Source organism: Rhagoletis zephyria, unplaced genomic scaffold (genome assembly GCF_001687245.7).
Source record: "Rhagoletis zephyria isolate East Lansing unplaced genomic scaffold, Rhagoletis_zephyria_1.1 Rzeph_scaffold_06660, whole genome shotgun sequence".
Classification (NCBI taxonomy): domain Eukaryota; kingdom Metazoa; phylum Arthropoda; class Insecta; order Diptera; family Tephritidae; genus Rhagoletis; species Rhagoletis zephyria.
Genome location: NW_016163743.1, coordinates 1 through 16,306, shown reverse-complemented (window position 1 = coordinate 16,306; position 16,306 = coordinate 1). Strand labels below are relative to the sequence as shown.

The 16,306-nt window shown below is 33.2% G+C and overlaps 1 protein-coding gene across 1 annotated transcript; it reads right to left on the bottom strand.

The window, feature by feature from the left end:
- Positions 1-872: 872 nt before the first annotated feature.
- On the bottom strand, positions 873-8,960 carry Bcat (Branched chain amino acid transaminase; the record flags this gene model as incomplete). Its single annotated transcript, XM_017629269.1, has 5 exons — positions 873-1,445; positions 1,527-1,681; positions 4,501-4,682; positions 5,580-5,935; positions 8,544-8,960. Coding segments are annotated over 5 exons (1,299 nt in total), but the record flags the coding sequence as incomplete, so codon positions are not given.
- Positions 8,961-16,306: the final 7,346 nt, after the last annotated feature.

The window sequence follows — 16,306 nt, the reverse complement described above, 5'->3', positions numbered from 1 at the left end:
ACAAAATATGATATAAAGGCCGTCAGGTCAATAATGTCTAAACTAATAAATGCACTTGACTCTGGTACTTAGCTTTTTTTATCCAATAATTTAGTTAAATTTTTAACTACTTACATATATATTCGATACCTTCGCCATTTGTTTATATCTTCCATTCATAAGGAGCGTCAGACAGTGTTGCAAGCAAAACTAAAATTTTAGTTTTTTGTATTAATAATTGCACATTTTTTAATATTTGTGAAATAATTACACTTCATCACGCATGTTTTGACAAAAAAAAAACTTTAGAAAACATATTGTTGGAAGACTTTTACAATTTTCTGAAACTTTTTCTTCAGCAATCACTATCGATTTGTGGCATATATTTTAATTTTACTAGATTGGTAAGCTTAACTAAAACTATCTTAACTAAAAACGGAAAATAAATATTTTTAAATCTTATACAAATGTATATAGTAGAAAATATGTAAATATTATTAAGTCTTTAAATTATTAAAGGACTTTTCCCTATGCATGTTTTACCATCGTTATTTTCTATCTTATAAATGCTTAAAATTATAGTAAAATTTCACACCAATACCATACTTTTTAAGGCACATACATAAGGGTGGTCCTTAATATATCAGAATTATGGGTCACCCCTTTATTTGCTTCTAAGTTCAAAATAAGGACAACTACGAAAATTTTAAAATGAAAAAAAAATATATATATTTAGGGGTTGCTACTAGGGTTTGAAAAGTTTTTTGAATAAGTTTATATAATATGTCTATCCATGAGATTTCAAGTAAAAGTTTTGTCGTATTTTTGAGTTAAAAGAAAAATGTTAAACCCTGGTAGCGACCCCAAAAAATTTGTTGAACATTTTTATATTTTCGTGGATGTCTTCAATTTCTATCTAGAGCAAAATTTAGATGTTGATATTTTAAGAACCACCTTAACATACATAGTACTTAAGAGCATTTGACTCTGGTGTGCGAAAAGTCCTAAACACAAATATAATATTTGGTTAGAAAACTTTTTCAAATTCGAGTTTTCCATATCCCAAGTAGAATACATAGTAACCATTACAAAGTCCATACCATAAGCTTCATAAGTATTTAGTAAGTAGTCATATGTAGCAAGTGAAGCTATTCATGACCAAAAAAAAAACACAAAAACTATTAATACAGATTCCTTTGCCAAGAATCTCTCAACTTCAGTTGAAAAATTATGGTGGTGCTGCACTGTATTTGCCATGCGCCCGAATGCATACTTAGTTATTCTATGGTCACCGCCCACGGATGCTCTATTTTGCCATACTGAATGCCCGTTAGTGTGTTACGTATCGTTTCATGAATGGGTTTCTCCTGTTCCATAGTGGGAATGTACAAATCCGTACCCATGTAGTTAATTCGGTTGATGGGGCTAACAACACAGGCGGTACCAGTGCCAAACATTTCCAATAGCTGTGAGAAAGGGGGTATCATGTAATTAGACATTGTTCTAGCAAAAAAAAAGACAAAAACAAAACAAAATGAAAAACTTACTCTTCCTTGATTAAGCAGCTCGCAGACTTGTGACATGGTAATCACTTCCTCGCGTGCTTCAAATTTGCCCCATTGTTTGGCTAGCGCTAGGATCGAGTCTCTGGTAATACCGGGCAGGATTAGACCATTGAGTGGGGGTGTGACTAGTATTTTTTCTACAAATTAATAATTGTTAGTATGAACATACATACAAATGTGAGCCTTCTCCGCAAAGTGAGCGATTTTGTAAAAAAAAAATCAGATATCTCGAGAACGCGAAATAAATTCTACACCTCTAGAGATGCAGAATGAAAAAATTGTCCCGTTGAATAAAATAATTTCTATGACCCTTGAAATTACCTTAAAATGAAGGAAGTTTAAAATTGTTTTCTTTTTTCGACTTGAAAACAGTGCGCTACGAACTTTTTTAAAGCTCTAAACAAATATTTGTGATGGTTTGCGTGAAGGAATTCATTAAAATTTTTTTTAAGGTCTTACAGGCTGTTTTTAAGTGAAACAAAAACTTAAACAAATTTTTAATTTTGAAAGTAATTTTAAGGTCTGATTGAATGAAAAATTACCTTGATCTGAAAAGTAAAATTTTCGACTTAAAACAAGTACCTAATAATTTTTTTTTAAGACAAGCAGAGACATAACTATTATAAGAGAAAACAATAAAAGTCAATAAATAATCATTATATTAAGATAAATATTTTTCGAGTCATCTATAAATATTATTCAAGGACTTATATTATAAAAGTCCTTTTATAATCATTATCAGAGAGATAAAAATTTTTAAGTCTTCAAAGATTTTTATTATAAGACTTATATTATAAAATTTTTTTTATAATATTTATCTCCCTGATAATTATTATGAAAAAACTTCCATTATATAAATCTTAAAGTAATAGTTATCGATGACTTCCAAAAATTTTCTCACACATAATTAAGGAAAAAAAGAGAAAACCAACCCCGCACCCACTATTGGCTAAATTTTCGGTAGTGTTCCTTCTTTCCAATCAAGTAATGTAGGTTCTGAATATTTATGAACCAAATCGGGGAAATCGGGGCCCTCCGTTTCGTGTGGATGGGGGAGGGGGCGTTGGCATGGCCCCCTAAACCGCCTCATTCGAAAGGGGACAGTCCCTACTTTACCTTTTGCAGAGAGCACCTTTTGCGTAGGCGGTCTTCGGCCGCACTTAGGGATTATACCCCTCACTAAGTAGAATTCTCATTTCTGTGTTGCCAAAGAAGGGGGGCTGAACACCTTTTGCAGAGAACACTCATATTTTCCATGGAAATGTTTATATTTTTAATGTTTACTGGGTAGCCATGGGTAATTGCGCAATTTTTATAGCGCTCACTCAAAACGCCGGCGCCACCTGTGGTGTCAGCGCACTAACGCAGCGCAATAGCGCAGTGTGCTGATTTGAACATGGCGCCATCTGAGGGTCACCACAGTGCCCGTCGTCATACAGTGTAATACACCATTCAGCGGTGTCATGTCCATTATTTCTTTAATTTTGGGTGCTGAGCACCGCTTGTACCGCCAACCGAATTTAATTGCTAGGAATGTATGTTGTAAATGCCAGGATATTTTCATCATTCTTGAGTGAAATCTTTAAAATTGTCAAGTTTCACCACTTAAAAGCAAAAATAAAGTACGTGTCATTTTTCAAAGAATTAAGGCGAATTATGTGTGTGTCTCATGTGTTTCTGGTGTTAATGGCGATAGCGCTTTTCATATATTGGTGTTGGCGCGGCACCTCCGGCTGCGGTATTAACGCAATTGCACCGCGCAGCGCAGTGTTAACCATTCCTAATACTATTCTCTTGTCTCTCATCCCTTTGGTATATTTTGGAGTTTGATTAATTTGCATATGCAACCAAGGGCAGACGCGTGATTTTGAAAGTGTTTTTATTTAATAAATTGTGTTTAATTGGTTAAAGTTAAAGTAATATAGAAAGTGATAACTAATCGAATAAAGTGTAAAGTGAAGCGGAATATAAAAATGTATTAGGGAAGTGGTTGTTTTAAGGAGAATAAGAGTGGTAAATGTACGCTAATTTCCGAATTTTATGAAGAAAGAGTATAATTCAAACTGAATTTCTAAATAAATTAGTAGCCATAAATTACAAAGATAAGTGTTAAAATAATTTGTAGACCCTTGTCTATAAGTGTGTGCAAATTCTTTTTGGATTGGGTCACCCCTTTGGATGCAATACCCCGAAATAGTTGGGTCACTTACTAAACTGTACCCCCAAATCGGATTAAAAATACGGGTTTTCCAAATATATTCACATCCGCGCCACATATCGGACAAATTGTGGAGTAATTCCGTTTCTTGTAAGTACATATGTATACACTAATTTGGTTTAGCTCTGATCATTGGATCATGAAAAGTTAACGGTACTCCTAAATTTTTAAATGAGCATAGAAGTCGGTTGTATTTTTAAACGACTTCACAAAAATCAGAAGGTTATCAGTTCGTCGGAATATTCTATTTTATTACTTTTTATTTTTTTATGTATGTTACCGCATAACTTTCGACCACGTTAATCGATTTCGATAAATTTTTCATAGGAAAGGTGGTACCGATAATTGGATTGAAAAGAAATTAACGCTAATTTTAAATTTTTATATGAGTATTGAAGTCGGGTTTGTGCTGTGCTTAAAAATTACTTCTTTGCTTAAAAAAAAAATGTTAATGGTTCGTTTGGTCCTTGCGACCATGGAAATGGACTTCGATACTTTTTTAAAAATTTTTTGAATACTGGTTTCAGGCAAAAAAAAAATTAAAACGTACTATATTTGAAGTTAATTTAAAAGGTCAAGGTAATTCTTTTATACAACGCGACTAATTTTCCAGAGTTCTGCATCTCTAAAAATGTATTTCGTTATCTCTTCCCGTTCTGAAGATATTTAATTTTGTGGCTTTTTTCCAAATTCGTAAACTGTGCGCAGCTATTTAAAAAAGAGAAATCAGTCGCTTACCTCCTTTTTCATTGGCGTAGAACATGAATATGTTCATTGTGCCAACTTCGGTTAGTTGATGATCTTCGCCATACAACCACAATACTTGTTGGAGTCCCTTTTGGGCAGCCTCTTTTTGTACATAGATCGTAGGTGCGTAGTTGGATCCCATTTTACGATTACCCACGCCGCCGGGCCACGCTCTATGCATATAAAAATGTACATATGAAATTTAATTAAAAGCACTGGTTTACAGCAAAAATGTTCTATGAATGCCACTATCCAATTCCTATATAGAATTGCTCGGTGATTCCGAAAATCTAGATTGTTCTTTTTTCTATGGATAACTTTTTGAGATATTTGCAATTTACCTTTATTCAGTTTAAACAAATAGTAAATGAAAGAAAATAAAATTCTCCATAAACTGTATATACATCACTTTTCGATAACCCTTATAATTTCTGAGACATTAATTAATCATATCTGACACCTCTTGTTTTCGATGCAAACACTCTACCTTTCAGGTCTACGTGGCGCATGAGTAACACTCTTTTCTGCTCATATTTCATACAATAAATTCTTGCGCATTTTCATTTGACCAACCATTATTTTCTTATTTATCCATCTATTTTCTGCATTGTTAGCTACATTTTTTTCAAAGGAACAGGCTTTAACACAAGTGCAAAATATTTACACAGGAACTGTTATTTTTTGAATTTATTCTCTGTTGAAGTTTAAATTTTTTGCATTTTTCCATCAAAAAAAATCTGTAATGATTAATTAATTTCTCAGAAACTGTCCGGGCTATCGAAAAGTGATGTATACACAGTTTATGCAGAATTTTATTTGCTTTCATTTCCCATATCTCGTGTTATTTGATTGGCTCGTTAGATATTCCTGATTAAGTGGAACAACGCTTTTTTTTTTGAGCTGAATAACGGTAAATGGCAAATATCTCGAAAACGTATCCATACAAAAAAAAAAAAAATTAACTCGATTTTCGCAATCAGTGCGCGTTGGATAGTGGCGTCTGGAGAACAAAATCAAAATTAAAATTTTGTGAAGTTAGTAACTATGTATTTAAATTTTTTTTAACTCACCTTGTGTAGCGTGGATCCGCGAGCAGTGAGACTGCACCATCGTTATCGGCTTTGAAGTAACTACCCACAGGGCTGAGGATTGTGTAGAGCAGGGCAGAATCTGAGGAGGCGACACCAAGCATCGGATCGATACCGATCAGTGTGGGGCGGATATATAAACTGGCAGCTTCGGTATGTGGCACCCATTCAGAGTCGATTGATATGAGGCGGGAAAGACATTTGATGAATTCTTCACCTTCGAATGTGGGTAGACCGGAACGATTGGCGGCAACATTCATGCGATTCATGTTCATGTTGGGCCGGAAAATACGGATTTTGCCATCAACACCTCGATACGCTTTCATGCCTTCGAAGAGCTGAAAAAGTGCGCGGATTATAGATTTTTTAGTATATATATACATATATGATAAAAAAGGGTTTACTAAAATAAATAAGAAAACAATTATTTGTTTTGATATTCTGCTGTTTTCTGATCTTCCAGCTCATATTTGATTGTGAAATCNGCCATCAACACCTCGATACGCTTTCATGCCTTCGAAGAGCTGAAAAAGTGCGCGGATTATAGATTTTTTAGTATATATGTGTGTATGTACATATATAATAAAAAAGGGTTTACTAAAATAAATAAGAAAACAATTATTTGTTTTGATATCCTGCTGTTTTCTGATCTTCCAGCTCATATTTGATTGTGAAATTATCTATTTAAGATACATTGTTATCACAAAGATCTGAGTAGCAGAATATCCTTTCTTCTAACGATTGCTTCACATCGAAAAATATATCTATTCGAAATCCATTTACTGTGTTTATCTCTTTGCAAAGCCTACTTTCCAGCACCTCGGTCTAAATGGGGTTCTCATCTGAATGCTCCGAGTTAATGAAAATAAAGTGAAAAGCAATCCTCTGAAGGTCAACAATCATAAACACTAACCAAAATAAAAGTAAAAATAAGCGTTACATGGTACATACATACATATGTACATAAGTATTTACAAATACATATCGAGCCTTAACCGCCAAAATAACGTAAGCGACATTTTTTTCAAAATTTTCTTTTTGATGCAGAAATATTCCTAGAGCATCTAGAAGCATTTCTGCATCAAAAAGAAAATTTTGAAAAAAAATGTCGCTTACGTTATTTTGGCGGTTAGGGCTCGATAGTTACAGCTTATCAGCATGTAATCGCTTGGCAACAGTTCTGACTCCTAGTAATTGGTTTGTTTTTCTGAAGGGCTTAATTTACTTTTTAAATGAAATACAAATGTGCATACATATATACATAATGATAAGCTGGAAAAAATTTAGTATATGTTATTAATTTTCATGTATTTAATTTTTAATACACGATAATAGCAGTAGTTCAGTGCATCCTTAAATGTATGAGTCTAAACTGCCGCAGAACTTAGGAGATAGATAATCGAATTTCAAGTATACTTTTAGCCTCAAGAGAACTCCGAATATAGCTATGTATTTTGACGCAATGAATCCGAATCCTGCATCATAATCGGTCTAACGGGTCTGGGTTCAGCCCTAACCACAAGAAACTTGATGTAAGAAAAAACTCCTGACGTGTAGGAGCAAAACGTACTCGTATTCAATTCGTTAAAGGAACCCCGACACTTTTTTTGTGTGGCTGTGTAACCCATAACAAAGCTCGACATAAAAAGCTCTCAGGATCTGGGAATGAGGGATATGCGTTCCTATGTATCTAAATTTGAAGTCCGTTTCGCTACAACACGTTGGGATTTTTCCTAAACTCAAAAAAAGTGAGGGCTGAACTCAGACCCGTTAGACTGATTCCGATGCCGGATCCAACGCTTTAAAATACATAGGGATACATATGTCTTATTCCCAGATCCGTACACTTTTTCTTGTGGCAATGTAATCTTTAACTTATGCAGTCACTACTTAATATGCCTCAGTGATCCCATGACTTTACCGTTTTTTTTTTTTTTTAAGTTCAAGGCAAAGGTTCCTCATTCCCGCGTTCATCATACTACCGGGTAATAAAAAAGCGCCTATAAGCAAGTAATTATTCAATTAATATTCGTTTTGATTTTCGGCTTGCGCGTTGAATGCGAATTGAATGGTATGGACGTGAAGGACATGTGGTTCCAGCAGGTGGACGCTACATGCCACAAAGCGGACGCCACACTCTTCAAAAAGGATTTCAGGATATGAGCTGTTCATTTAGCGTTTACAAGAATGTATAAGCCAAAACTTGGTTCGGTCACCCTGGGAGAGATATTTCTTGAATACTCTGAAGTCAAATACCTTGGAATCATCCTCGATAAGATACTAAGTTGGAGTGCCCATCAAATGCACTTAAAAGACTGTAATTTCACGTTCGAAAAAACTTTTAAAGGTTGATTTTAATCTCAGCCAAAGGATCAATCACAATTTGTTCACCCGCGGATCTAGAGTCGCTTCTGGTTTGAAGTTCACTGTTTCAATATTTTTTATATATTTGAATGGTTCAGCTCAATTTAATCCCAGATATATAGACTGGTACACAGATGGGTCGGAGATGGAGGACGGAACCGATGCGTGTGTGTATAGATCCGGCAACAAACGGTCTATTGTAATGAGGCTGAGCTGTAAGCAATCTGAATTTGTGCCTTATGTGTAACCTTTAAAATGTTTTGTAAGACGCCTTTTTAGTTATATTTGTCAGTGTTTTAGTGCTTATCTAGGCGCTGAAAATTGATTTTTTTTTGCTTATTTTCCCCGGTCCTGGTAATGACACACACTCATTGATCTTTTACGTGCTAAATATTTAGTTAGAAGCTGATACATTCCACAACACATCTAAGGCTATGGTCAAAAGAATTCAAGTATTCTTTAAAAAACGTGACGAAAACAAAAACGAACTTAACTAACCAGCAGGACCGCTAATAGACAACTTTTACTTATATATTAGCTTATTAATAGCCTAACAATGAATTCAACAACCACTTCACCTACCTCAACAGCGTAGTGTAACACCTTTGCCGCGGGATGCACCACAAGATTTTCGAGTGGTGTAATTTCAGGTCGCTGCCAGCCACCCAAACTCCGATGATAGTAGATTTTCAACATATGATCTGTGAATACTCTGCCAAAGCCTAGCATCTCATCGCTGTCCGGTTTCGGTTGCAGCTGCTGCGGCGATGCCAAACGCACAGATAATTGTGCGGCCGCGAATTGTTGGCCAACATCTTTATCATGCTTGATAGGTTCAGGGGCAACGGTATATTGGGCGGAAATGGAAGCGGTGATCTCAAATTCAGGTTCTGCTTTCTGTTTAGCTTGCTTTTGTAAAGTTTTCAGTGACTGATTACTGCACAAACGTATGGATTGCTCAATGAAGCGTATGAGTCGATGTTGATTGCGGAATATATCCTGAAAGTAAGTTAAAAAAAATTGCATAAAAAAATATGTATGTATATCTCAAAAATGAAAATGCACTCGTTTAGAACAAATTATGCTTTAAGATCAGTAAAGTATTTATTTTGGTTTTTATTAATTAACTGCAATGTCTATTCAGTTGATGTCTCTTCCTTTGTCATCTAGAAGTTCACATTTTATGTACTACGTACTATGTTTTACTTGTAAGCTTTTAAAACCTTGTGTATGTATGTATGTATGTGGATATGTAATTAATTAATTCACCGGTAATGCACTACTTATGTGATTGAAGCACTTGCGCCTTTTAAACACTTTTTTAAATTATAACGCAGAAGCTTCAAGTTCAAAGGTGTATGAAATCGTGGCGTGCTTTCATTGTATAATCATTAACATCTTTCGTAGGAACGCTTGCATATATCTACCTGAGTATATACCTACATATGTACATATGTATGTATGTATGTACACATTGCACATGTTTAAAGGGGAAGTGTGGCAAACCTCTATTCAGTAAAGCACCCAAAAAAAAAAACGCAAGAATTGAATGCATACAATTAAAAGGTGAAATAGTTGAATTTTCAGGTTTCGGGAATAAGTACAAAAAAAAAATAATAATAATAATGCGAACGAGCACCTTGGGCATAGGCAAAAATTAGTCAAAAGCTTAAAATGAGTGTACTAAAGAAATTGCGTTTTAAAAAATGCGCCGTATATCTAAGTACCACGACTTATTAAACACAACTGTTCAAACAAAAAATGTGCAAAAGAACTGAATTTTTCCAGTTTTTGACGTACAAAAATTATATGTACATATGTATGTGTGTGTTCCCATGTTAACTTAATAGCAATGCTTTAGTAACTTGGATGAATTTTTGCAGTCGAAAAGGCAAAAATTGTCAAACAATATTTTCGCTTTGAATTCTAGTCTTTAGCTCGTGTTCAGCCATCCGGTAATTAACTTGTTATACAAACATACATACATATGTCTTCACCATTTTTGGCTCGCGTTCTCACGACTACTTACATATATAGTAGTAAATTAAAAGAAAAAAGATTATCTGCAATCTCTAAGCTGAAAAGTTTTTTTGGTTATTATAATACCGTTAGTCAGAATTTAACTTTTGAAAAGTTTCGTACACATTCGGAACCAGGCTTGAAGAGAGCGATACTTCCGCTTTAATAAGGGTATTTTTTTATTTACTTAAGGTACGAAAGACCTCGAAAAAATGTCTCAAATTTAGATATCTTTTGCAAATAAAGCCATATAGTGATCTTTTTAATGACATATCTATAAAATTTTGATTTTCAACATTTAAAAAAAAAAAAATTGTGTAATCTAACCGATTTAACCTTTCTCTTTGAACCTTGAAACATAAGTAAGAAAAATCAAAACTCAGTTTTCAAGTTCGGTAATATAAAAAAACTAAATAAATAATAAGTAACACAGGACTACAGCAAAAGAAAAATGATAAAATGTTATTTGCACCAGACTAGCTGTTCCATATGTTTTAGGGTCATTGAACACGAATCTGAAGTCCGTTTTTATCCATCACGTCAGAGTTTTTTTCTAACCTCCAAAATCATGGCGAACTTTACGAGAATTTTTTTTTTATAAATATTGACGGACTTCATCTCTTATCTATTTCGGCATCCACGGACAGATTCTCAAAACTTAAAATGGCTACCCCAAGACGGTGGTCAAAGGCACCAAACCTTATAAGAATTGAATTATTTTCAGAATTTGACCCCCATATTGGATTCGTCATTTTTAATTTACATAAATACACTCAACCCTGGGTTTGGCATAAGTGTGTGCCAGTCGGTAAATTTTTCTCCGTGGTGAGACGGAGTGGAAAAATTTACTATGGTGTACGAATAAATTGAATTTTGCTATGCCAAATGCAAGGTAAAATTTTAACAGTTGAAAAACCATACAAACGATCGTGCAAAACCTCCATTTTCGTGTGTTGCTGAAATATTTAAAATTTACATATATTTATTTTGCCACTTGCAAGTATTTTGATTAAAAGAAAAAAGTTCTCGCTTTTTCATGTTTGAATACTTATTTTATTTTTTTTTAATTGGAACTCTTAATAAGATGTACTAAGCTTCTCAATGGAATTCAGAGCGTATTGCTTAAAGAAGAACTTTCAAAATTAAATATACTGCAGGAAATTTTCCCGTGTTTAGGTATAAAATTAAAGACATTTTTTGTGAGGTACATTTTTAATAAAATAAATTTTAAAGAAACAGGCATATAGAATGTACATATTTAAACTAGGTGAAAAGGCCGGCTCGTGTGATAACAAAAAATCCAGTTTATTCGGTTTGAAAATTTAAAATAAAAAAAAAAGTGTCTAGAGATGTCAAAAAAAAAACGACGAAAACCGGTACATAAACACACATGCATATACATACATAAATGTATAGCGTACATACTATGTCCAATTTTTTTTTTGAGGATTGTACAGAAATACGTTATGTATGTAGATATGTTGATTTGACAATCAGTCGCATTCCAATAAAAATTTTGCACAAAAGAAACTCAATATGTAGTAGACAATAATTCGTTTGCACATTAGGACACGTCGTTGAGTGATAACCCATAAATATAATAAGTTCAATATTTAGTTGATAGAGAAATTTAAATTCGTATTTAATTATGCATATACATACATACATACATATATACGTACATTCGTACATACAACCAAACATACATATATTTGTAGAATATTGATCTTGATATTGAAGTTATATGTATGTAGGATTCACAAGGCGATATTTTTTGTGTATGTAGCTTTATTAAATCACGTAATGTGTTTTGGTATAAATTTCGGCAATATAATGCAGCAATTAATTAATTAAGTGATTTTTATATACAAGTTGCTAATTTCGACCTTATTAAGCTTATAATCGGCACAACTATAAAAGCCTAATAATTTCCGCTAAGATGATGCAACATTCATGTTTTTCCAAATCAACTAGGAATTTATTTTACTAAGCACAAACCACAAATCTAAGTAAACAAATTTTAACAAATATGTAACCTTCAGAAACTGCCTAATACATTTGTTTATTTGATTTCTTAAGAAAATTTTAGTTTGACAAAGCTGATGTAATATCAGCCTTATATTGGCGAGCATTTTAAGATCGCTTTCAAGATGATTGAGGACCATAAGAGCACTCAAAAGAGAATGAATGCCCCCAAAAGCAAATATGTATGTATATGTGTGTTGTTAATATAAACCGCAACTCGTTGAGCAACAGCTAAAATTAATGCAAAATACACATCGTCACCTGAAATGAAAAAAGCCGTAACTAACAAAAATTGCTTTTGCATAAAATCTTGTGGGGACTTGTGTAATTCGGTGAAATGCATTATAATTTATCAATAAGGGAATTTTAGATTTTTGTTGAAAAATTATCGCAAAAATGTATACACACAATAATTGTGTAAGATGGCGAGAATGTAAATAGCGAAAAGACGTTTTAGCAAGTTTTGACTACTTTTCTTTGTTTAAAAAATGTTTATTATTTTTTTATGAAAATATATCTTACTATCTAAAAAATCGTGTCAATCAAAATTTAAAATTTTATAGAATATTTATAAAAATTCGACGAATTTTAACAAATATTGATCAAAATTTTAAATATTTTAATCACATTTTCTAGAAGTTTTTTGAGTATGCAGTTTTGTAGCCCATTAAATTGTTGTATAAAAAAGTGCGAAATTTAAGTAGCTTGCTCTTACCGTTTATTTTTGGAAATTTTTTTGTTCGCGTATATTCCTCCATACAAAGTATGTTCAAAAATTTTTTTGTTGTATGTAAAGAAAAAATTAACAACATCTTCCACAAAAAAAAAATTTACAAAAATCTACGGTAAGTCCAAGCTACCTAAAATTTGCACTTTGAATTGAATGGGCTAAAAAAAAAAATAAAAATAAAATTACCGTATTGTAGAAAAAAACTTTTGTAAAAAATGTAAATTTTAAATTAATTCAATTCATGTCAACACTTTATGCATTTAAAAAAAAAATTCCAAATTTGTTTCAATTTGCATACACTCATCCTGTTTTACCAATCCACTCACACTTTGCAAATTGCGATAAGTAATTCTCGTTCTATTTCAACAGCTAATCGGTCATAGCTTTGGGAAATGAATTTTTGTTTGCAGAAAATTGTCTGCCTAATAAAATATAGAAAAAAAACAAAGAAATTTATACGTGTGAGCAAAAAAGAAAGCAGTGTTTTGTAAACGCAAATGAAGCGAACAAATTGTAATGCTCAATTTGGTTGTATTTTCAAAACATGTTGGCCTACCAAAAGTTTCATCAAACCAATGAAGCTCTACCAAAGAAGAATGAAGCTACCATTTTTGGTCCAATTGGACCAAAACGGCAACGCTGGTTCTATGTTGCCTTGCCAAAAATGGGATTTGAAAAAAACTCTACTTTCGAAAGCAAAAAGGTATAATAAAACAAGCTTTATATATTAGATACAAAGAGCACCTCAAGATACTTTTTTTTGTAAATAAAAATCCTATTTTTGTTATAAGAAGAAGATTTCAAAATTCCCAACTTAATTCAATTAAAAATAGAAATCTTCGGAATGTATTCATTAATGAGCCCTCTCGGGCTTCCAAAAATTGCCGTAGTGGACGGTATTTCACGTCCCCATGGCGGGGTATTGGTTAAAGTTTTCAACTAGCAATAATCGCACCTCAGTAGAACTTCATTGGTTACGATATCGCCTCTGCGCAAAGCTAAAGAACAAACGTTCGCCAATGACCATTTCAAGCCAATCAATTATGAGATGGTTGAGAAGCAAAGTAGAATGCAAAAATTGAAAAGTCTTTGCCAATGAAAAATAAAACAAGTTTTGCAGAGATAATTATAAAACATCAACAACTGCAGACGAAGTAGTGGAGGAAGGGCACAAAACTGGACTACCTTCTAATATTCAACCTTGAATGCATTTGTGCAGACACATAAAACAAGAGTGCAAGCTGCGCTACCTACATGAGTATACATATGCATGCATACATACATACATTATTTAAAGCATCAGTTTTGTTTTGCAACTTTGCAGAAAGATGCCCCTGAAAAGTGCGTAACAAATCAACCAACCCCGCTGTGAAGATTGATAAAGGAAATGCATGTACAAATGTATGTAAGTATGTGTCTTTGTGCACATGCGAAGTCGCAGTGCAGTTGCAGTGCCTAACACACATACGTACACATGATGCACTTTTCATTTCATTGGCTAAGCAATATAGCCTCAATTGTCGCTCAATGCATTTGAGAACACAAATTTGCTTTCGTTTACACTTTGCACGACCTGCCTCAAAATGTTTATCTAGTTTAACGTACAAAATGCATTTAAAAGTACTATGAATGTATGTACATTTATGCACTTGTAAGTGTATGCAAGTATGTACATATGTGTAGGCGGGCGGTCTGTTGACTGTTATTAGCATGTACTTCTGTGAGTAATTTTAAAAGTTATGAATGAATATTGTTTTTACGTTTATTTATATGAGTGTGTACATACATATGTATGTATGGATGTAGATATATGTATGTGCATATATGTAAATACACAAATATGTATTTCTACAATTGTCTGTATACAATAAGTAAACTAAAATACGATTCCATAAACATATAGCTTGAGGGGGTGTGCACTGAGTATACGTACCTACATATATAAGTTGTAAAGATATGAGTGTCGAGCCTTTCTTAGTCATCAATAACTTAGTACGTATGTAGTTTGTATTTATAAGATCAAAACATTTAAAATAAATACTTAAGTACTTATTGAAAACGCCCTATCTCAACATATTTGCAGTTAAGATAGGGCGTTTTTGAACCATATTCTTTAACCAAATTCTGAAGTAGGGCGTTCTTGGCAAGTTTTCTTAGATAGAGCGTTTTCGAATCCGCTGCCGAGATACGCGGATCTTCCGTTCAGCCGTCGTTAAAGGTTCAATGCAGCCGCCCCCTGTCTATGCACGCATGCGCATACGCATACGCAAAAATTAAGTTTTATTTTCTGAGCAAAAAATAAAACTCAAGAAATAAAGATTATTTTCCGAGCAAAAAATAAAACTTAAAACGTAACCATTATTTTCCGAGCAAAAAATAAAACTCAGTTAATAACGATTAAAAGTGATTTTTATAATAAAACTTATAACCGTTACGGTCCCTGTTAGAAACACATTCCTAAATTAAAAGTCCAGAGCCAAAGTAAGATAAACCAGTTGTATACACTACAGAAATTAGAAAATTTTAGTTGAGAAAAGGAAGTACACGTAAAGGATTTCACTAAAATGTATTGAAATATTACTATTTTTCAAAAGTGCCATTTGATGTAAAAAAGGGCCAAAAATGGCACGGTTTGAGCCAGATTGGCAGCCCTGCTCATAGCTAAAGGCACAGTTATGCATACTTGGCATTGAATGAGAGTTATCACATAAGGAATCTGTTAAATTAGCTTTGCGTGTAAGCGGTTATCCAGCACACAGCATTACATACATATGTATGTATGTAGAGGTCTGTTGGTTTCTGATTTTAACCTAAAAATGATATGCTATGCAATGCAGTGTAAAGTATACATAACTGAGGATAGATGGCAGCACTGATTGGCAGCGTCTGCGAATCGTTATACTTTCTCAAACCAGAAACATAACTGTCTACCTTTGGCTGGTGGAATTAACCGACTAAGAGAAATAAAAGTGACAGATCGCAGTATCACCGACGATATATGTATGCTTTCCGTTTTAGTTAAAAAAAAAAAACTACGTGAATATTTAGAAGGCCAATAGGCGTTCCAATAAGGTTTTGATGATAAAATAATAAACTATTATTTTATTTTATTTTGTTTTATTTTAACTCACATAATTTTGTTATTAGTTAAACACAATTTTTGGACTTTAATTTTAGTATGCTATAAAATTGTATGACTAAAAGTATTAATAAACTTATTAGCGGATAACATGAAGTTTTTATCAAGACCAAAAATTCTCTTGAGGTAAGATGAAAGTAATCTGAAATTTACGCCCACAATGAACATGTGAACAATAACGGGCATAAAAAAAAACTAAAGCCGAATTCCCGGTAGACAATAATTTTGTGTGAATTACAATATGTATAACTTGTGGAAATTTACATAATCACAAATTTTCTGAACGTAATGATATGGGTATTTCTTAATGCCCAACTTTGTCGTTAAAATTAGTCTCATTCAATGCCCAGTGTAAATCAAGCATAAGAATGAATGTCAATTTTCATGGGTAAGCGCGAACACATAGGTATGTATGTATGTACATTTGTAGTA